General features: G+C 37.7%; 1 protein-coding gene across 1 annotated transcript in view; it reads right to left on the reverse strand.

Annotated features, from left to right (window-relative positions):
• Positions 1–12,119, reverse strand: part of LOC124358521 (aldo-keto reductase family 1 member C1-like) — a 35,536-nt gene extending 23,417 nt beyond the window's left edge. Inside the window, exons 1-3 of the mRNA XM_046810818.1 lie at positions 12,099–12,119; positions 9,129–9,387; positions 5,891–6,090 (exon numbers count right to left, since the gene is read on the reverse strand). Coding sequence (XP_046666774.1) covers positions 5,891–6,090; positions 9,129–9,387; positions 12,099–12,119 — 480 coding nt within the window. The remainder of the gene's footprint in view (positions 1–5,890; positions 6,091–9,128; positions 9,388–12,098) is intronic.
• Between the last annotated feature and the right edge of the window lie 10,650 nt (positions 12,120–22,769).

Below are 22,769 nucleotides of genomic sequence, written 5' to 3' on the forward strand. Positions count from 1 at the left end.
GCAAGAGACTTTTTATGTCCGGAAGAAAAAAACTAAGGATACCGCAATGCAATATGAGACAAAAGAAGCTATTAGTATGGACTTCGCCCGAAACTTTCCTTGCCCGAATATTGAAACAAATGATGTTTATTATAAGAGACAACTTTCTGTGTACATGTTCAATATACATGTTCTGTCAAATAGGGCCAGCTATTTTTACGTTTATCCAGAAACAGTGGGTAACAAAGGAGCAGATGAAGTTTGTTCATTCCTTTCTCATTTTGTCTTAAATTTTCTCCACCCATCAGTTAGAGAATTGGACATATTTTGCGACTCATGTGGTGGGCAAAATAAAAACAATGTTGTAATCAGGCTTTGTCACTATCTAGTTCATACTGTGAAGAGATTGACTTCTATTAAGTTTACTCACCCAATACGGGGACGTTCTTATCTAGAATGCGATAAGAATACTGCTCTAATAAACAAAAGAGTGAGGTGTGAAATTCCAGCAGACTGGTGCCATGAACTGGAATGTGCAAGAGTAAAAACCATATCCATTTGAAGTGATAAATGTTGAGAAAATACCAGACATAATCAAAGGTTGGACGAATCATTTGGATTTAATCTATGAAAAATCTCTTTCCTTTGCAACTAGGCCGATGAGAGAACTATTGATTGATGAAACTCACACAGTTCTGATCAAAATTCGTAATAATTTCAATGGGGCTTGGGAAGAAGTTCCATTGAAACCCCCCGTTCAAAAGAAAAGGAAAGCGAAACTTCAGTTTCCTTTAACAAAAAAACAAGCTGAAATCTTTGATCTAGAGGAGAAAAGGAAACGAATGGCTCGACTCATTAACAACCTTACTAATGGAGAGTTTCCTCTTCCAGAAATATCGTATGAAGGTAAGAGATATTAATAATATTTTAAGATAGTTACGTGACAATGATTATGACGTATTATCCAGCAAATATCTTGTTGTTCTGCATTTGTATGATTTTTTGAATCCATACTCGATCTAGACTAACCATTAGGATAACAACAATTTTATAGATACACACAAGCGTTTATCCTCAGATAACCGTGTTATTTATGAATGTGTTTTTAGGGCTTTTACCAATATCTGAAGAGAAGTTCAACGACATAAAAGCACTGAAGCAGTTTTGTGGGCCGGAAGCTAAAGCGTACTTTGACAGCCTACCTCACAAAACTTGAAGATAATATTAATTGTAGCCTACAGTTTAATATTCTAATACATACATTTCAATGATATTAGTTTAATCCTCATTTAAATTAAAAATAATTAAAAAACACAATGGCTTTACTTATTTACATACCTATACTAAAGTGAAAATCTAAGTTAAAGGGGAAAAACTTGATAAGTCCAGGACGTGATTTGGTAAAAGTTAAATAATTAGGATATATCAATAACAAATTACAGTTATAGGTGAAATAAGAACATACAACTACATAAAGCTGTTAAATAAATAGTTCAAAAATTAAATATATCAATATTTTTAATGTTTTATGACTTTTAAAGTTAAAAAATGCTCTCCTGAAAAATTACCGAGATGTGACTTACCAAGTTCTTCCCCTGAGGTCTTCAAATGTTATCAAGTACAAGAGAGATAGACTGAACTCCTTCCGGGTAATACGTAAAACAAATTTTAAACAAATGGCATAATATAATAATAAACTTAAAATTGAATAAAGCTTAAAATCTTCTTTCAAAAGAAAAAACGCAATTAAATTTACTTATTTTTTACATTCCAAGAAATGTTATGATATTTCACTGATTGTAGTGTATATCTTAGGAAACTATAAAATACAAATGATGCTATGAGCGAGCAGTGCTAAAACAAAAACACAATTAAATTTACTTATTTTTTACATACCAAGAAATGTTATGAAATTTCACTGATTGTAGTGTGCAACTTAAATAAACTATAAAATACACCTGATTCTATGAGCGAGCAGTGCTAAGGCAAAAACACAATTAAATTTACTTATTCTTTTCCATGAAATGTGATGATATTTCACTGATTGTAGTGTGTAACGTAAGAAACTATAAAATACTTTTTGCATTCCGAAAAATGTTATGAAATTTCACTGATTGTAGTGTGCAACTTAATAAACTATAAAATACACCTGATTCTATGAGCGAGCAGTGCTAAGGCAAAAACACAATTAAATTTACTTATTCTTTTCCATGAAATGTGATGATATTTCACTGATTGTAGTGTGTAACGTAAGAAACTATAAAATACTTTTTGCATTCCGAAATATGTTATGAAATTTCACTGATTGTAGTGTGCAACTTAATAAACTATAAAATACACCTGATTCTATGAGCGAGCAGTGCTAAGGCAAAAACACAATTAAATTTACTTATTCTTTTCCATGAAATGTGATGATATTTCACTGATTGTAGTGTGTAACGTAAGAAACTATAAAATACTTTTTGCATTCCGAAAAATGTTATGAAATTTCACTGATTGTAGTGTGCAACTTAATAAACTATAAAATACACCTGATTCTATGAGCGAGCAGTGCTAAGGCAAAAACACAATTAAATTTACTTATTCTTTTCCATGAAATGTGATGATATTTCACTGATTGTAGTGTGTAACGTAAGAAACTATAAAATACTTTTTGCATTCCGAAAAATGTTATGAAATTTCACTGATTGTAGTGTGCAACTTAATAAACTATAAAATACACCTGATTCTATGAGCGAGCAGTGCTAAGGCAAAAACACAATTAAATTTACTTATTCTTTTCCATGAACCCCCCCCCCCCCACCCCCCCCCCCCCCCACCCCCCCCCCCCCCCACCCCCCCCCCCCCCCACCCCCCCCCCCCCCCACCCCCCCCCCCCCCCACCCCCCATTCAGTGCAGGTCTATTATTAAAAAATATCTATACTGTACAAAAAAAAACGACACTAGGTTGTTATTTTCTTTATTCCAGTCACTCATGACAACCCCAAGTGTTTTCTTTTTTTTTCTGCAAAAAAATGTCAAAACATATTTTGTACTCCTTTGTAAACAGAAAGGAATGGCGTCTCTTCAATGAGCCAGGGAGCCACTATGGCCAAGCAATTTATTCTTCCAAGTGCTGCGACCACCTTGCGAACAACTGAAGGGTACCATCGTTTACACAATATATGAAGATAAATCATGAGTAAGGGTGAGCACATCCCGTCCGCAGGGTTATTTATTGCTCCCCGAAGATAACACAGGATCTGGCCAGCATACACAGTAAGAGTTGAGAACTAGCGCGTACTTACAATATGGAGCTCCATACAGCACGCTTCACATGAAGCTTTTTACTTACGTATATACACGTGATAAAATTGTGATTAAAACGCGTCTTTATAAAAACTATCAATGATTTGTGTATATAATAAAACAATTATACTGATGATTATCATAAAAATCATTATGGAACTTTACATGTCCACTCAAAGGGTCAGAGATATACGATAGGGACTACCTGCCCTTCTTTCAGATACTTTTTATAGTAAGATAACATTTACATGTACTTATACTTTAAAATGCATCAAGGCTCTTGGTGTGACGTTTTAATTACATTTCATAGATAAAGCAAATAAAATGAATAATAGCAATTTTTCCAAGGAAACAACAATTTTAATTATTTATCCCAACATAACGGTACAAATATTGCGAATTTTTGTCAGACAGTTTATCAATTGTCAGTATATACTTCACCCCCTTGTTTCACCGGCGTACGGTATCATCCCCACGAGATCCGCCTGGTAAAGATCGTCCTTGGTGTGACGTTTTTATTAACATTTCATAGATAAAGCAAATAAAATGAATAAAGCAATTTTCCAAGGAAACAAAAAATTTTAATTATTTATCCCAACATAACGGTACAAACTATTGCGAATTTTGTCAGACAGTTTTATCATTGTCAGTATATACTTCATCCCCTTGTTTTCACCGGCGTACGGTATCATCTCCACGAGATTCCGCCTGGTAAAGATCGTCCTTACCTTTCAGAGTGACACTTCGTCTCCTGAAATTACGGCGAACTGGCCTATGTAGCTCGTTAGCTATTGCTTGACGTCTCTCCATTTTGAAAATGAGAAGAATGCGGCAGGACTTTTATATTTAACCTCCTAAATTCTACAGCCCCTCCACCGTTGTGAGTAAACTGTGGCATGCTCCAAAAGACGCTAGTTCATGCCTCCGATTTATCCCCCTACTATTGCCGATTCGGTTGTTCACAATTCAGCATATAGACTGTAAACAAGTCGAACGGAAATACCCATACAACCCCATCCAACGCTGAAATACCCTTCATCACATGTACACCTTCAATTCAGGTACGGAACATGACCGATAGTGAAGTACTGGATAGCGTTACAGGAGATGATATTAGAATTTTTAAAAGCTCAACGGTTTGAATTACTTTATTTCCCTCGTGGAAGTAGTAGCTGAGGACGATTAGGATGCAGTTTTTACACCGCAGAGCTTGGGGAAGGTGTGGATTCAACAGGGTCTTAAATACGTGTCCATGGACAAAACTCTTTGCATATTCTGGAGACTGCGAGTCGAGATACGACTGCGGGCTGAAACAATGCTTTTGGAACATTACTGACGTTCAAACACATGTACAATAATAATAATAATTCCCCACATCTAGATCTACCGGAGCACTTTTAAGGGGTGGTGGTCCCTCGAAATACCCGTCCAGTGAAGGTTTCACACATCTACATGCGTGAGTCCTTTCCACCTTACATGGTCAAATCTCATAGAGACCGAAGGAAAAAGTTTGTTTCCACAGTGTTTAGACCAACCTCCTCGTCACCCCGGCTCTGGAGTCTATAGTTAGATAGTGCATCTATTCAGGAGATGCACCGCCACATGTGGTGACCACATGCAGTTGCTGGTGGTCATAATTGTGGGGTCTTCTCACTCAGTACTGTGTTCGCGCCGACTCGGTTAAGATGATATCAGTAATTATTGCTGCTTATTCTTTGTATTTACGTGTTATTGACCTGTTGTCGACTCCATCACCACCAACGTGTCCCCTTTCGAGATCGTCCTCATCCACCTCTTCAACAGTCTCCTGGGGTAGTGTTAGTAGCGGTTGGGAAGTTTTAGATTCCGGACTCAGAATCAGAATCCGAGAGTGGATATTTGACACAAGAAGAAGAAGACGAATTCGATTTGCGTGGCGGTGCCTGGAACGGCTGGAGAGCCTTACTTCTCCGACTCAGTGAGAGATACCATTGGGACTAGCCGAAGTTACAAATAAAGGAAGAGTGCTTTAAGCGAATCTGCAAAGCCGGGCACTTATTTTTTAGCTGTTAAAATGATAACTTTGGGAGAGGGCCCCGATATGTTATATGATGGGAGAGGCATTCAATCGCCCTGAAATGGAAGGGCTGTCAATCTCCATAGATTCAAGCGCCCGAACCCAAGCTTGGTTCAGGCTAAGTACTATCTAACTACTATTCGAAGTAAAAAAATTAAGGTAGTACATCTACAAATCTCAGAGGAAGTGACTCGTACAGGATATTTAAAATTTACGGTATTTTATATGTGTATATGTGTTTTAAAAGATCTTAGCCACAATAGCCATAGAACTGCAAGTTAATCTACATTCTTAATACTAAAATCATTATTGTTCTAAAAAATAACAACTATACAATTGAAATTATCGAAACTTAATATTATCATATAATATGTATGGCATCAATGTCATAAACTGAAAAAACAAAATTGAAAACGAGACGTGTGGATCTACTAATACCTATAGTATTATAAGGGAAATAAATTCAAATATAGATGAAATATCCAGATGCAGATGAAAAAGTAGTACGGCATTGTGCTTGTTCTTCCAGAGCATGAACAAGAAAGCGCGGACTCTGGGTCACGTACAGTTGCTACGGCGAGGGAACAACCAAAACCCTGTTGCCAGAAGAGTATACAAAATGTGCCAGGGGTCCTTGCCTCTACTTCCAGCGCACATGGTCGAGGCAGGGTATAACCCATATTGTGAACTACGCCCAGCACGCGGGCGTCCTCCAAAATCTCTCGGTGTTCCTCACTATGTGGGTGCACGTGTCGTGTGCGGATTACTGGTAAGTTAAACATGAAAATTATCGTATTAACAAACGACTCAGTTAAGATGTCCTGTAATTTTAAACCCTTCCCACGCCGTAGACGGCATATCGCGCGATCGTTAACTTTGCTCCAAACGCCGTAACGGGGAAAGCCGCGATCGCGTAGTTTTTAATTATATTTATGTAGCGGTTGTTCAGAAATGAGTCATATCGCGTGTATGGCTTGACTGCAATGTTTGGTATTCGTATACATGATCGCTGGAGATTTTTTGCGAGCTCGGCCGACTCCAGTCGGCTTTGTTTCTCCCGCGGTCTGTCTCGAGTGGATCGATTGGCGCCACAGACGGCGATTCTCGCCGCGCAAAACAGCTGTCCTGCTGACTTGTGTTTTGTGTTGTCTAACCTCTCTCAGTTCGTTGTTTGTACGTGTAAATCGAACTGTTGTTGTGTACCGGTTATATTTTATGTATTATTGTGAGCCAATACAAGAGTTATGGCTAATCCAGACGATTCGGACTTCGAAGACTTTATTACCGATGTGGATGAAACGCATCGTGTTCTAGTGCAGCACATATTCTTTCTTCCAGTTCTGACGAAGACGATGGACTTGCTACAACAACGTTGGTTCTTCATCATCTAGTGACGAAAGTGAAAACGAACTTCAACCTAGTGAACCTAGGCCTAGGCCTACTTGTGTTCGTGGGACTGGAAATGTACGAAATCGTGACCGCTAGTGACCTTTTATGGGTTGATGTTTACACGTAATGATGCAGGCCCAGAAACTATTCCTATTTATCAGTTGAAGCCCAGTAACTGTTTTTACCTAGCTGTATTCATGCCGTAGAAAGCTTGCCCATTGAATACTTGAACCTCTTTTTCAATTATGATATTTTGAATTACATACTTGATGAAACTAACTTGTTTGGCTAACAACAGAAAGTCAAACACAAACTCTCCACGCGCCAGGATAAATGACTGGACGAGACGTATTCTCTACTAATACCTTAGTATTATAAGGGGAAATAAATTCAAATATAAATTAGATATCGAGATGCAGATGAAAAAGTAGTACGGCATTGTGCTTGTTCTTACAGAGCATGAACAAGAAAGCGCGGACTCTGGTTCACGTACAGCTGCTACGCCAAAACCCTGCTGCCAGAAGAGTATACAAAATGTGCCAGGCCTTGCCTCTACTTCCAGCGCACATGGTCGAAATCAATACTTTTATCTAAGACGGTCCTGGCGTCGTGTGTTTTCACCTAGGATATCTTAGAGTATTATTCCCCTGTTCTACCATCTTTGTTTTCATCACAGTTTTTTATTATCTTTAGGAAAAATTTCTTTTTTCTTGTTTCACAATTTTTAACAGATAAAAAGTTTTATTTCAGTATTTTTTATTTTAAAATTTTGTGATTTAAAGAAAGGTTTTTAGAAGAGACCCTTTCTTCTTTTCACTTTAATAATGAACAAACTAGTTTACAACGTCTTTTCTGAGATCTATTCAGAGAAGCAAGAGAACCGTCTCTTGCCTCACCAATTAGCTTCTTTAGACCTTTCTTTTATGGAGAGATTATAGAAAACGGTCAAAATGTTCTTCTATTCCACAAAATGGGGTCAGGAAAGACGATTATAGGCCTCCTTTTCTCACTTTTCGCGTGTAAAGAAGGGTTAAAAGTTTTTATAGTCCTTCCAAGTAGTAAATATCAAAATAGCCTGGGAGAATCAAATGACCTTCCTAAAGACTTTTGATAGTGTACGATGACTACAAGGGCTTCAATATCCGCTTTCTTTCAAAGAACCAGTTTTTTGAAGTAATAGAGGATCCTAAAGTGTTAGAAAATAGTGTTGTTTTGGTAGACGAAGCTCACAATCTCTTTGGAAATAAGAGTGGGAAACGAGTAATGGAAATCGAGAAATACTTTTCCGAAAATTCCAAGAAGCCTTATTTCCTTTTAAATTACCAATAAATTTCCAATAAACAATACGGTAACAACGTTGAAAGAGCTTTTTTGAGATTCTTACTAGACAAGAGATTGAAGAAAAAACGGTTGATTATTAAAGACGGTACAAAAGTCTTTGAGAGATACTTGAGTAAACAAGGAATAGAGATAGCCAAAAGTGGATTCTATAAAAAGATTTCTTTTTTTGAGCAATCAGAGAAGGACCTTCCTTCTCTAATCTATCAAGGGACTCCCCTCTTAAATACCCCTTTCGTCTCTTGTAGAATGTCTCAAAACCAAGAGAAAAGCTACAAAAGAATGAAAGAGTTTATTAGGAAGGAAGAAAAAAACGAGATGTTCTTAAAGTATCTTTTGGACTACTCTTTCTCTGATTTTGGGGAAGATAGAAGACTTTTTTAGCTTTGGAGAGATAATAAAGAACGGAGAGAACAAGTTGTTGACCGAGAAGCTTTCATTTTACAGAGGCCTTTTTGTTGGAAAGGAGTTAAAAGAGCTAAAAAATTCCTGTAAAATAGCCTTTTTTTCGAAAAAACCCAAGAAGGAAAATACGAGCAAAAGGGCGTCGGTCATTCGCTCACGGAACGAAGAATGCGCGGACGAATCGGATCAGGAGAGAGGTGTGTTAGACCTTGAGAACTGTGAAGAGAAACGTCTCGGATAATGGAATATTCCGATGACGGGAGACAGGTATTTGAAGACACACTGACACTGTGACTTTTACGACGCCGTGTTCTTGGTGGCGACCGCGCCGGTCCGACAAGGACCGTATGTTCGCGTCTACGTTATGTGAGAGCGCTAATCGCTTTCCTGCGAAAAAAACTAGGCGGCAATATAGACGCGTAAAAGTGAAACTACGGACGTATATTCAGCAAGTACAAGGGCGAAAGCGAGCATAATTTCGACGCCATGGTGGATTGGATGGTCGGTTCGCGGTGGCGATGGCAAACTACGCGTATTCTGGTTTCCCGACATCGAGAAATCCTAATTTCGCCGCGCACTTCTGCGATCAGGAGCACATCGTTGCGATAAAAAACTCGATGTTACAACACATGGACGCGTTGAACAAGGACCGGACTCGGCGATCTTTCCTACCGTTGTTCAACTCGTCTGATGGTTCGTTGGACAGCGCGTTTGCGCGACGTCTCGAGACGGTTGTCAGATCGCCACCCCGACCCGTTATCCGAGGAGTCAATCGCTGCTCAAGTGGTCGAGGCCGAACTCGCTCGTTATCACATGAACTTGTCGGACGAACTGGGTAACTCGAGTGACCGCCGGAGCCGGCGCGTACTACGGCGAAGGTGGACAACAGAAGGTCGGCGGGTTCGCGTACGTTCAGGCGGCACTGCGGGACCTATACGTGGAACAGAAGCTGGTGTTCAAATCAAATCAAATCAAATTCTTTTATTGTAAGGACAACATGTATGAGTTTGCATAGCAAACGTCAATATTGTACGAGTATATTCAAAAATTTTAAACATTCATACCACATTACCTCATTCAAACATACAGTTTTACAATCACGCATCTTTCATTCCTGGCCAATGAAACCCACTTCAAACATTGGAGTCAGTCATTCCAATTGTGTGGTCTCCCAGTCGAATTAAAAAAACTCATCTGCATTTTAAAATGCATGCGACACCAAAAGGCGTTTAAGACGAGCTTTGAACGCCTTGGGCGTTGGGGTAGTTTTTATAGAGTTGGGCAATCTATTGAGGAAATTAACACCTGCTTGCGAAGGCAAGTATTTCACAAACTACCGTTCTGTGTCTTCCCGTACGGTAGTTTTCTCTGCCTCGTGTCTCTCATACATGTGTATGTCCCGGCCTCTGGTTTAAGGCACATTTTGTACATACAAAACATGGTTGTTTTCTAAAATGTAGAGACACGGCAACGTCAAACAGCTGCAAATTTCTTGAAAACCGGCCTGCACGACTCTCTGTAATTGATTTTTGCGATGATTCGAATCGATTTTTTTTTGAAGTCTGAAAACTCTCATGAAGTGAGTGTTTGCACACGCTCCCCACAGAACCAGACCGTAGGACAGATGGGGATAAATCAAGCCGTAATACGCCGTTATCAGTACCTGACTCGGGCAGTATTTTGCTAAAGACCTCAGAACGAAAATTCCTGAGGAAATTTTCGCGCACAAACGTGGTCCAATATGATCATTCTAGGTGAACCCTCTATCAAAGTGTATTCCCAGGAATTTTGAAGAGCAGACTTCGTCTAGTGTGGAGTCCCCCAAGAAAACTGCGGGTTCCACTAAGGTTTTCCACCACACGCAAAGAAAAATTCAAAACATTTGATTTTGATGAGTTTGCTGTGAGATTGAGGCTGTTGAAGTGTTGGACACAGTTGTTGATGTCAACAAAAGCCTGTTGTTCCAAAACTTCGCTGGATTTCCCACTGAAACAGAGAGTCGTATCATCAGCATACTGCACTAGTTTTCCATGCCGAAGTGATTGATCCTATGTCGTTGACATAAAGCAGGAAAAGCACAGGACTGAGTATGGATCCCTGTGGGACATCATATTTCAGTTTTATTGGCCTGGACAGTTGATTTGAAATTTGGACAACTTGGGATCTGTGGCTTAGGAATGAGCTAAGCCATTCAAGGGGCACGCCTCTTTTCTATTCAAGTAAAAATATCGAAAACCTTTATCTAATGGCATGACTGACGATTTGAGGTCACTTAGAAAATGGTGTTCAATAAATAAAATGTTCATTAATGTTAATAAGACAAAATATGTCAATTTCGCCTGTAAGGGATTTGATTTGGTAACAGATTTAAAATATCACGATAAGGATTGGTTTAATTGTAAATTGTTGTTGCGATGACATCACTAAAGTGCCGACTTTCAAATATCTAGGAGTAACATTAGACGAAAAACTAAATTGGGAGTCACATATTAAAGAAATTTTGTCAAAATTAAAATCATCGATTAGGAAATTCTACCTTTTTGAAAGATTTTTGCTCCACAGACCTATTAAGATCTTTATATTTTGCTTTAATTGATTCTAGAATGCAATATGGATTAGTTTGTTGGGGAGGGACATATTAAGTATTTAATATACAAATTAAAGGTTGTTCAAAATCACTTTCTACGAATAATACTAGGTAAGAAAAAGAGAGACAGTTCTTTTCCATTGTATGTAGATTTAAAAATACTGCCTATTCAACATCTTTACGTATTTAAGGTTCTAAGGTTATTTTATTTACGGAGTGGGGAATACCGGAACGACTGATCTTTTATATGCAACTAGAAGTATTAAATAGAAGAAATTTCAGAATGATAAAGTAAATACATCATTTTTTAAACATTCTTTTATATATAGTGGATCATCATTTTTAATAGATTACCTCACCATATTAAAGAAACTAATAATATAAAAGTATTTTAGTCTGAAAGTAAAATTTTGGTTGTTTAGTCATCACGATATTACGTTTTTGAAAACAGATGTTAGCCTAAATGCTTAACTATTTATTTTTATTCTTTTTAATGTAAATAATATTTTAAGAACTTGTTTGTTTTTAGTATAATTAGCTGTCCCTTCATATTTTGTAATATGAGTAATGCATAATTTGTATACTGTAGTTTTTAGTTAGTTTTTGTATAAGTCTTAACTTATGGAATTAGAGTCAGCTAAGTCTGGACAGACGCCACAGAGTGCGGCTTAACTGGCAGCAAACATGAACATTAGACCTGGACTCAAGAAGTAACTTTGTTTTTATATTTTTGTTTTAACTGATCAACATTACTTGTAAAAGTGGTCAGTCATTCCAGAGTTTTTTAAGTTGTGTTAACCATGTGTATTCTATTATTGGAATAAATCATTATTTTCATTATTTTCAATGTAAAGTACAGAGTTTTACTTTTTCAATAGTTTTATTTTATTCATTTAGTAGTAATAAAATTGAATAAGATTAAGGCTAGGTATTTTTTATAATTTTCATCCGTGTGTAATCACAGGATTAAAAAATACATACTATCCTAGTATGTTTTTAGAGATTCAATATGTAACGAAAGTTGTATTTAAATGAGTATATTTATTGGTACATACCTGGTTGAAGATGTCCCGCATGTTGATTTCTTGTAAGTGCCATCACGTTTTTCTCCGTCACACACTCTAAGAAACCACCGAGCTTACTGAGAGGCAACGAAACCCTAATAACCCGACCTGACCTCGCAAAACTTTGGTAGTTACAACGGGGCATGGTAAGCTTAAAGGTCTACACTTCACTCTGTCTACCAACAACTGACGGTTGGCGTGTTGACCCACCCTTTATATAGTCCTGGTGGCGTATAGTGGGGAAACCAACCAGTCGGGAAATACAATAATTATACTATGAAAGTAGTGGGGTAGGGGTTACCTTCGGATACCCGATTCCTATTCGTAACTCATGCCCTCGTTTAGTATTCCTCGAGGCCGTAGAAAGTAAGAGTAAACGGGATCCCGATCCATTCCCCCCGCTTGTTTTAAACTCCCCACCGTTGGCTTTATATAAGGTACGACTGTTAAACAAAGTCAGTCACGCTTGGTACTCTGCGATGGATATTACGTTCGGCATACTGTTGTAGAATGGTCTTGTCTATATGGAAGACAAAGGCGCTGTCTAACTGGCTTTTGGGAGAGAGTTCTTCCGATAATCTCTCCGGTCATGGAATTGATTGTTTCCTCGTAAGTGACCAAAACGTGATTCTATTTCCAACGAGATTGACTGGCACCGTCAGTAGATGCTCTGTTACGTGACGCATGTTCAGATTCATTATCCAAACGTCTTCCTCGTCTGTGGTCTTCCATCGTCTTCCTTATCATCTAACGACTTGTCAGCAAATATATATATATATAATATATATATATATATATATATATACACGTGGTCTACGCGACCGGTGCAACCGCCGTTTTCTGGATTCTATGTTTTCCGGTAAAGGTGATCGTACAGAAGTCGGACCTGAACTGTCGAGGACTCGCGCTTGAGGTGATTACCGAGATGAAATCGGACTGTATTGAGGACTGTCGGAGATAGTGTACAAATTCACCCAACTCAATATAGTGTTAAAGAACTAAAAAAAAACTCTTGTTCGCTCTGAACGTTGAAATATATATAGTTTTCACAGTTACACAACCAGTCGATCATTAATCTCAGTCATCGTTTGACCTTACGTCCCATGACGTGAGTGGTACCCACTCCTACAGATGTCGTAAATGAGATTTCACCAGGTATATATACACGTGGTCTAACACGACCGGTGCAACCGCCGTTTTCTGGATTCTATGTTTTCCGGTAAAGGTGATCGTACAGAAGTCGGACCTGAAACTGTCGAGGACTCGCGCTTGAGGTGATTACCGAGATGAAATCGGTCTGTAATGAGGACTGTCGGAGACAGTGTACAAATTTACACCAACTCAGCAATATAGTGTTAAAGAAGTAATAAAAAACTCTTGTTCGGCCTGAACGTTGAAAAACATATAGTTTCACAGTTACACAGCCAGTAGATCATTATTCTCAGTCATCGTTTGACCTTACGTCCATGACGTGAGTGGTACCACTCCTACAGATGTCGTAAATGAGATTCACCAGGTTGCGTTGACGTTTTACGGCCACTCGAATCCACAAACTCGGTCAATGTTTGCTTGAAATCGTGTATATCAAAACTGTCGACTACCAACAACCTGCCGTACGCTTTATCGTAGATGTGTTGTTCGTGTAGCTCGTGAATCTTTGTAAGATATCCCAAGTCGATTCCTATTATTTCTTTGCGACTGCGTCTGTTTAACCTGCAGTGACATTCTTCTACCGGTGTCCTGAGATAAACGGTCAAAACATCATCGCTTTCTTTCGACGAAATCATCGAAGGGATTTTATCGAGTATATCGTTGAGGACTTTCGTCTTGAAAGCGGTCAAGTACTCCGAAGCCACGTTGTTGAATATGTGTTTTTACTGAGAACGTAGACCTGTCCATGATTACAAATCCGTCGTGCATCTCGAGTCAGGTGGTGCGCTGACGTTTCAAAGTTCTTCAGAATGGTTAAGCACGGCTGGGGTGTACTTTAATACGTCAGGATAGCAAATAATGGGCAAACCATAAGTGCTTGAGTATTGAATGCATATTTATTGAACCAAAACATTGATATGGACAATTACACTTCAGAAAAAATTAATAACAGTTCATAACAAGGCTGTTGTTGTAACATATAGTACCGGTGTCCTGAGATAAACGGTCATATTTTTTTTTCAACAACTTCAGAAAAAATTCATAACAAGGCTGTTCTTGTAACATTTAGTACATTTGTTTGTCTTGAGAAAGATCACCAGACATCTTTCTAATGCTTAGAAAGTACATCACATAAGTTTTGAAAAAATGTAAAGTAATTGTACAGCAATAGGATTCATATTATATATATTTCTTGTGATCTTTGAAGCTCAGTTACTAATTGTTGCCATGTAGCTAAATTTCTGAACCCTATCATCCAAAGATTTTCAATGATTTGAGTTAAAGTTAAAAACCCTACAATCGATGTTGACGTACCAGGATTTGAAGTAGTGGGAGTCTGATGTCCTTGTTGTTGATGGTGTGTGTTCGGTACAGTAAAAGTAGAAGTTAGCAGTTTATGTAGTTACTTAGAAGCAGCGACTGATGGCGGTTTGTCTTCAAATCGCTGAGTTAGATAAATTGTTTGAGGATCCATTTTCTAAAATATAAAATAAAAATAATTAATAAACAGTATACCACCATTATCAGGAATTGTAAAAAAGATTATGTAAAAATAAATGAAATTTTTTAATAAATATTGATGTTGTTATTTTATCCTGGGATTACAAATAGGAAATACAAATAAAAAAACAATAGTAAATGGTTACATAGAAATAATTTATTTAATAAAAACATAACATGATAAGGTTATTACATTTTTAGCGGGATCTAAATCGTAATTATTGCAACATATGGTTCTAAACTTTTCAAAAACATCTGCTAGTAAAAGTACATCTGTGCGTAAATATAAATCTGAATAATCGCCTAATGTTGTACAATTAAATTTTGACCAAACTTCCGTTTTCTGTAAAAGACCAAGTGGGAAACCCCTCTCGGCTGGCAAAGGACACAGTTTTTCCTCTTTTCTTCAGATTTTTCTTGAGTATGGAAGCTTTTCTTTTCACAGATATCGCAAAGGAAAGAGCACTTTTGAATCTTTGTACCACGAAAGTCTTCGTCAAAGGATTTACAGTGTTGTAACACATCTCCATCCATTCTCTGAATTCATAATCGTGTTTGTTCAAAGAAACAGTGAAAAAGGTTTTAGAACTTTCGAGGCCTATTACAATCTTTTTGTAAAGACCCATGGAAATGTCTAGACGAAGCTGCGAATTTATTGCTTTGTGGGCAATAGAATTGACGTCTTTAACATCTAAAGGCTCTTTAATAACGGTTTCCAAAGCTTAGAAAATAGTAAGAAGGTCACAAAACTCTTCTTTATCTTCAAGGGATGAGGAGAAGTAACATGAAATACAGTTAAAGTCTTCATAGCGATTAGAAAGCTCCAGAGAAAATGCTCTTTACGTACTTTAATTTGTTACTTTTCTTTACTTCGTTTCCGATACGTTTCATATCGGCGTTCTGTAAAGAGGTTTTGTAAACTATAGTTAAAGTACGATCTTTCAAGTTCTTTATCTTCTCAAAAATTTGAATATCTTTAGTAAAACGTTCGTTAATGTTGTATTCCAAGACCTCTAACTGGCGCTCGGCATACTGTTGTAGAATGGTCTTGTCTATATGGAAGACAAGGCGCTGTCTAACTGGCTTTTGGGAGAGAGTTCTTCCGATAATCTCTCCGGTCATGGAATTGATTGTTTCCTCGTAAGTGACCAAAACGTGTTTCTATTTCCAACGAGATTGACTGGCACCGTCAGTAGATGCTCTGTTACGTGACGCATGTTCAGATTCATTATCCAAACGTCTTCTCGTCTGTTTTAATTTTTACAAATATTAAAAAAAATAAAAATAATGCCAAAAAGTTAACCCTCCGAGCGTCGGCCGACTTGTTTTAAGTCGACGGCACCTTTCTCTAAACGTCGCCGTCTTATTTTAAGTCGACGGGCACTTGCCGATCAAATTAATTGCACCCCGCGCTATTATTGGCGTAATATTGTTCTAAATTTACATATAACGAAAGCCCGTGAGTTGTTTTTTACATTTAGTGGTCTTTGTATACCTCTTGGTCTGTACCAGATGCTAGTGTACGTGGTTATACCAGCTGTTATTTCGGGCGGGACGCGGCTCGCGTGATTCTTCAGTGTGTTGTTGTTTTGCACACCGATGAGTGATTGAGCATTTTGCGAATAGTATTTTGTGTTGTGAATAGTTTTCTCTTTATTTGTGTGAGTTTAGTGTACTAACTGTAAACAATGGGTGACCCGTGCAGATCAAGTGACATTAGAGAAATCTTATCATTGACCGATGTAAGTGAATTTGATAATTCTGAAGTTGAGGCAGTCCCTACTACATCCATAGACGAAAATAACCTAGACGATGATCAAATATCCCTAGGAGATGTATCGGAAGGTAATTCAGATATAGATAATGACCTATGTGACTATTCATCTGGCTCAGATGACGATTATGAGCCAAATGCATCAGATTTGGATTCTAGTAATGAGGAAAGCGAAAGGCCTAGGTCCGGCTCTAGCCCAGCTGGGAACGAATCCGACAATGATTATCGTCCTGAGATCCCAGTTCATCCTGCACCTCCTGGGCCAGTGTGGGTTCGAGTATACCCAGGTTCTGAAAACCCAGTCGATCTGCCATCAAAATTTCGTGTGAGGAATCCGGGGATCAAAAACTGTCCTCCAAGAAATAGTTCACCTTTGGCATACTTCTCTTTATTTTTTACCCAAGCAATCTGGTTTTTGCTATGTAATGAAACTAATTTGTATGCTTCAAAAAAATTGGATGAAAAAAGAACTGGAGGTAAAATGAAAACCAACATCTAGATGCAAGCGATGGGTTGATGTTTCAATAGCTGAGATGAAGCGGTTCATTGCCATAGTTATTAATATGGGAATGATCCGGAAACAAAAATGTAAAAGATTATTGGGCAACCCTTAGCAACCAATACATTCCCTGGTTTGGACAGACAATGTCTTACAATCGTTTTTGTCTCATTTCGTCATTTCTCCATCTGACTTCGGCAAACACTCTAAAAAAGGGAGAACCAGGGTACGACCCCTGGGTCAAGGTTCGAGAGTTCATGGACTCAATTAATCATGCCTTCAAAACATATTTTGTTCCCTATCAAAAACCTATCGATAGATGAAAGTATGATAGGTATGAAAAATCGATCGGTATTCATACAGTACATGCCAAATAAAAGACACGCCAGATTTGGGATTAAAAAATTTGAAATATGTGACAGTGAGACTGGATATATCTTGCACATGGCATTATATAGTGGTAAAGACTTTCTCCAAGACGGCAATGATCCATTTACTCAGAAAGTTATAATGGAATTAATGACACAAACAAGGCTTCTAAACAAATTTTACCACCTCTTCACAGACAATTTTTTATATACAAAGCTTCCACTCGCTGAATCCTTGTTTGAGAAGGACACTTACCTTACTGGAACTGTGAATAAGAGGACCAAAGATTTGTCAAAGAGTGTCTTGTCAACTAAATTAGGTGAACAACAGAGTGTTTATTTTAGAAGAGGGCCTGTGTTAGCAGTAGGGTACAAACAAAAAATAACCCGAAAACCAGTATACCTTTTGTCAACAGCTTGTCATGCCCAAGATCTACGAGTTCAAAGCAAAAAAAGTCACCATGAGGCTGTAAAGCCATACATGATACAGCAATATAATTTATACATGGGTGGAGTGGACATGAAAGATAAATCCATCTATCACATATCATGCTCGCGGACCACCACTCGCTATTGGAAAAAATTTTTTATAATCTCCTTGACATGGCAATTTTCGACTCCTTCATCTTATATTCAAAAAATACAGACAAGCCTATGCCCAGAAGAAAATTTGTGATGGTTCTAATTGATGAACTCACAAGAACAGCACCAGAAGAAGTAGCCCCTCAGCCTGCTCCAACATCAGTAGAACATGCACTGGCACACCTACCAGGGAACAATCAAAGGGTATGTCCTGTTTGTAAAAAACGCAGCTATTGGTGGTGTGAAGCATGCAATTGTGGGGTTCATCCCAAGTGCTTCAGCAAAATGAAGCACTTCAGAAGTTTCCCTTACAGGGATAAAAAGGCAGCACCCAGATGGACAAGACGACAATGAATAAAACTGTGAACAGTTTTTTTGTATATAATGTAAATAATAAGTGTTTTTTTTTCGTGTGTGTGTGTGTGTGTGTGTGTGTTATAGTTTTGTGTTGTAAAAAACTCGTTCAACTTCAAAAAAGGTAAATAACAAAAGCATTTAACTGCATGAAAATAATTTTTATTGTTGTGCTACTTAGCAACACCAAATAGGCAAAAATTCAAATTTGTGCATATCCATGTAAGTTTGTATAACATTATGAATATATTCACAGAAACCCTATAACCCTGTATATTTATGTGTTCATGACTAAATTTGGTATAATTTGCCTATTATGAAATTGTTTCTAGAGGTAATATAACAATAACATGTGGATACTTTTATTATATTATAAAAATATTTTCTAAAATATTTTTTCCCTTTCATAGGCTGTTGCAAAAAAAAATTTTTTTTTAATTTTAATTTTTATATAATCATATTCTGTAAGTCTTTACGAGAAAAATGATGTATAATACTCTATATTTAAACCATTCTTAAGATTTTTTATGAATTATGCAAAAAAAGACTGCAAAAACCTATAAAAAAGGTGGACGTTTAGGGAAATATGATGGACGCTCGGAGGGTTAATGGAATTCAATGAAATTAGTAGGGTGTCTTTAGAATACAGTGCTTACAAAAAGTTTAAAGATACCCCTCAAAAACAATCTTTATGTTCTTGTCCCTAAACTTACTGGAAAATTGACTGGAATATAAACAAATTAGCCCTCCAAAACATTTTTAGGAAACCCCTGTTTTTTAAGACAAAAATATTTATGATAAGAAATACTAATGTCCGATTACGTTCATAGTTAATTTACAAATTCCGTATAACATCATATATTTTAAAAATTCATTTCGAATTATTTACAAAAATTCTGTACTCATTTGACAACCGGTGAAACTTACTTTTGTTTTTTAAAATTTCAAACCGAAAATTCGCTATATTTGATACAGTGCAACTTCTAAACGGAGGGGGTTAGAGCGTAGCGGTTGGTTACCGCTATATTTCTCGTTTCCTGGCTGAGAGAAAACAGCCAATACCGCACAGCTGTCATTGTTTTGGTGTTTGCTTAACTCTTGTTCATAATCTTACTTTTTTCCTCAAAATTTTTGAACTTCTTTTAGTGATTCATGGGGCGATCAAGTGTTGATGTTAATAAGAAATTGCAAAGAATTGGTATGCACAAGACCGAAATGACCTACCGAGCAATAGGAAGTGCATTAAGCGTCTCTAAAAACGTGTGTTGAGAACACAGTGAAACGTTTTAATGAAAGTGGTACCGTTCTTCAAGCTCCTAGGAGTGGACGCCCTCGGAAAAACTACGGAACCCCAAGACCGTAAGCTCGTAAAAATATCACGCAACAACAGATGAGTGAGTGTTAGTGATTTATTAAGTCTAATGAAGAAAGAAGACCTTTCATACGACATAGGCACTGCATCTGTCTCAAATCGACTGGGTTAAAAGGGTAGGCAATCATTGTTTTGCTATTCGCAAGCCTTTGCTCAACCCTTTGGCACAAAAAACGACGCAAGATTTGGTGCAAAGAACGCCGAGGTTGGCTAAAAGAAGCTTGGCAGAGGGTTATTTTCTCTGATGAAAGCAGATTCGAACTGTTTCCAGGGCGAAAAATTCGTGTCAGGCGTTCAAAAACAGAAAAATGTTTGCCTTCATGCGTTGCTCCTGCTGTGCAACAGGGTGGCGATTCTGTAATGGTGTGGGGCTGCATCACGTCTGAAGGCCCAGGTGAACTTTTGATGGTGGATGGCAGTATTAATAGCCAGAAATACTGCTCCATTTTGGAAGAAGTAATGCTTCCGTCTGCTAACAGATTGTTGGGGAAAAATTTCTTATTCCAACAGGACAATGCCCCGTGCCACAAGTCCCGCTTCACAATGAACTGGTTTCATCAACACGATATTGAAGTCCTGCCATATCCTGCCCGTAGCCCCGACTTAAACCCCATAGAGAACCTATGAAATGTGATGGCTAACCGCCTGGCAAAACAAAAGCCATCTAACAAGGACGAGCTCGAGTTTATGATTAACAGCATCTGGCGCCAGTTCACTAAAGAAGATTGCCGGAAATTGATTAACTCTATGCCAAGTCGTGTTAATGCTTGCTACAAGGCTAAAGGACTCCCAATTGACTATTAAGTCTAATTGTATTAGTTTTTTTACATAACCAATGTAATTTCATAATTTTTGTAACAATACAAACAATGTTATAGTAAAAGTTTCGCTTTTTCAACCCTGTCCCTAAACTTTTTGTAAGCACTGTACTATGTTTATTTTATGGTAAAAATTTCAATTTTATAACTCTGATACTTTCTGAGATAATGGGTTATATATAAGCATATGTTTAACATTACGGGCTTATGGGCGTACATCACCCCTTAAGCTAGTAACGGTGGTGGTGATGGCGATTGGACAATGTTTTTAGATAAACTGCCAAATAAAAAAGAACTTAATTGCTCTGTATGTAGCAAAAATGTACCCAGGCAGGAGGAAAAAGGAAGAAGGCTACTTTTCTTGTAAAACATGTAAGAAGGGACTTCACCCATATTGTTTATCATTTCACAAGTGTTAATTTTTTTTCAAGCTAGTTTTCTAAAAACTATATATAGGACTAGGCTAAGTGTTTTTCATTGTGTAATTGGACTTAAGGGCAGTCTAACTCGAATTTATTTTTTTTCGATTTTTGTTTTTTTTGTTGATTATTATTTTTTGAGTTTCTAAATCCAATGATCTATAACACATGGTACTAATAAATTTATAACCCAACTTAAAATTTTTTTAAACAAGTACTGCACGATATCTCAGCGTGGATTTTGCCAACTCTTACGACTTTTTGTCACAGGAACTTCTTATAATAACAAAGTCTCTGCAGAATATGTTTATGCTTTATACAGCTGGCAACACTGCCTGTTTACTAACTTGTGTTTACTTTTGTGGTTATGCTTCTGCTTGTTGTCAGTTGTGTTGAAAGTGAATAATACAGTAATCTGAGTTACCTAGTTTGAGTTATTTTATATTTTGTGTTAGTGCACATTGTTTATTTGTGAATTGGTTTAGTGAATATTACTGTTTTATTTTGTATTAGTTATGGGTAACCAAAAGAAAAGTGGTTCCCGCTATTCGGATTTCAAAGTCAGGAAGAATGTTGGTAAGACTAAGCCTAGGCCTACGCCTACGCCTACTGAAGTAACTGATCCAGTCACCACAGAATCAAAGGCCTCTAAATCCAAGCTACAGCCCAACTTAGGTAAATACAGCACAAATGATATCCTAGAATATGAAATAGTTGACATAGCTCAACTAAAAAGTGCTCTAGATGAGGTTGCAGTCTGTAAATCTTGTCATGGAACGCTTAGCTTTATTAAGAAGACTGCGGAAGACGACCTAGCTTCTGAATTTGTTTTTGCATGTGAACAATGTGATGTAAATAAGACCTTTCCTAATTGTGACATAATTACTACTACTAGTGATGATGGCAAAGCTCAAACGTACTTTGACCTAAATTTGAGGTTAGTATATGGTCTCAGAGTGATTGGTAAAGGGTATACCGCGGCCCAGTCGCTTTGCGGTATTATGAACTTACCTGCTCCGCCAACAAAAATAAAGAAACATGAGCAGTTGCTATCACAAAAAAGCTGAAGAACTATGTAAGACATCAATGAGAACTGCAGTTGAAGATGCCGTTGAAATAAATGAAAACGTTAGGGATCTGTGTGTCGCTATAGATGGCTCTTGGCAAAAGAGATGAATGGCTTGGTTTCAATGACATCGGTTGATACAGGCAAGGTGGTTGATAAATACTCCATGTCCAAGTACTGCCAGTGCCCTAATAAACATAAGAATGAGCACACTGTAGAATGTAAGGCTAACTACCAAGGAACAAGTGGTGGGATGGAGGTAGAAGGGGCAATAAAGCTATTCGAAAGATCGCTTCCTCAGTACAACGTTCGCTACACTGAGTATTTAGGTGACGGTGATACAAATGCCTACAAATCTGTATGTGACTCTGATCCTTATGGCCAAGATGTGGTAATTAGCAAGCTAGAATGCGTTGGCCACGTACAAAAGAGAATGGGTACGAGACTGCGGAAACTTACAGCGGAAAAAAAGAAAGTCAAATTAGCGGATGGCAAATTTTTGTCTGGTAAAAATAGGCTAACAGCAGCAGCTATTCAAAAAATAGAAATTTTTTACGGATCGGCTATCAGGAGAAATCCTCACAATCTGGATGGTATGAAACAAGCAGTGTGAGCTTCGTACTTCCACATTCAGTCCTCGAATGAAAAGCCTACTCACCAGTTGTGCCCTAAAACCGAAGATACAAGGTTTAAGTACAACAAATGTGTACTTAGTAATGAAACTTAAAAGGGGGTTCGGCTCAAATTTAGCAAAAAAA

Source organism: Homalodisca vitripennis, chromosome 3, assembly GCF_021130785.1.
Source record: "Homalodisca vitripennis isolate AUS2020 chromosome 3, UT_GWSS_2.1, whole genome shotgun sequence".
NCBI lineage: Eukaryota > Metazoa > Arthropoda > Insecta > Hemiptera > Cicadellidae > Homalodisca > Homalodisca vitripennis.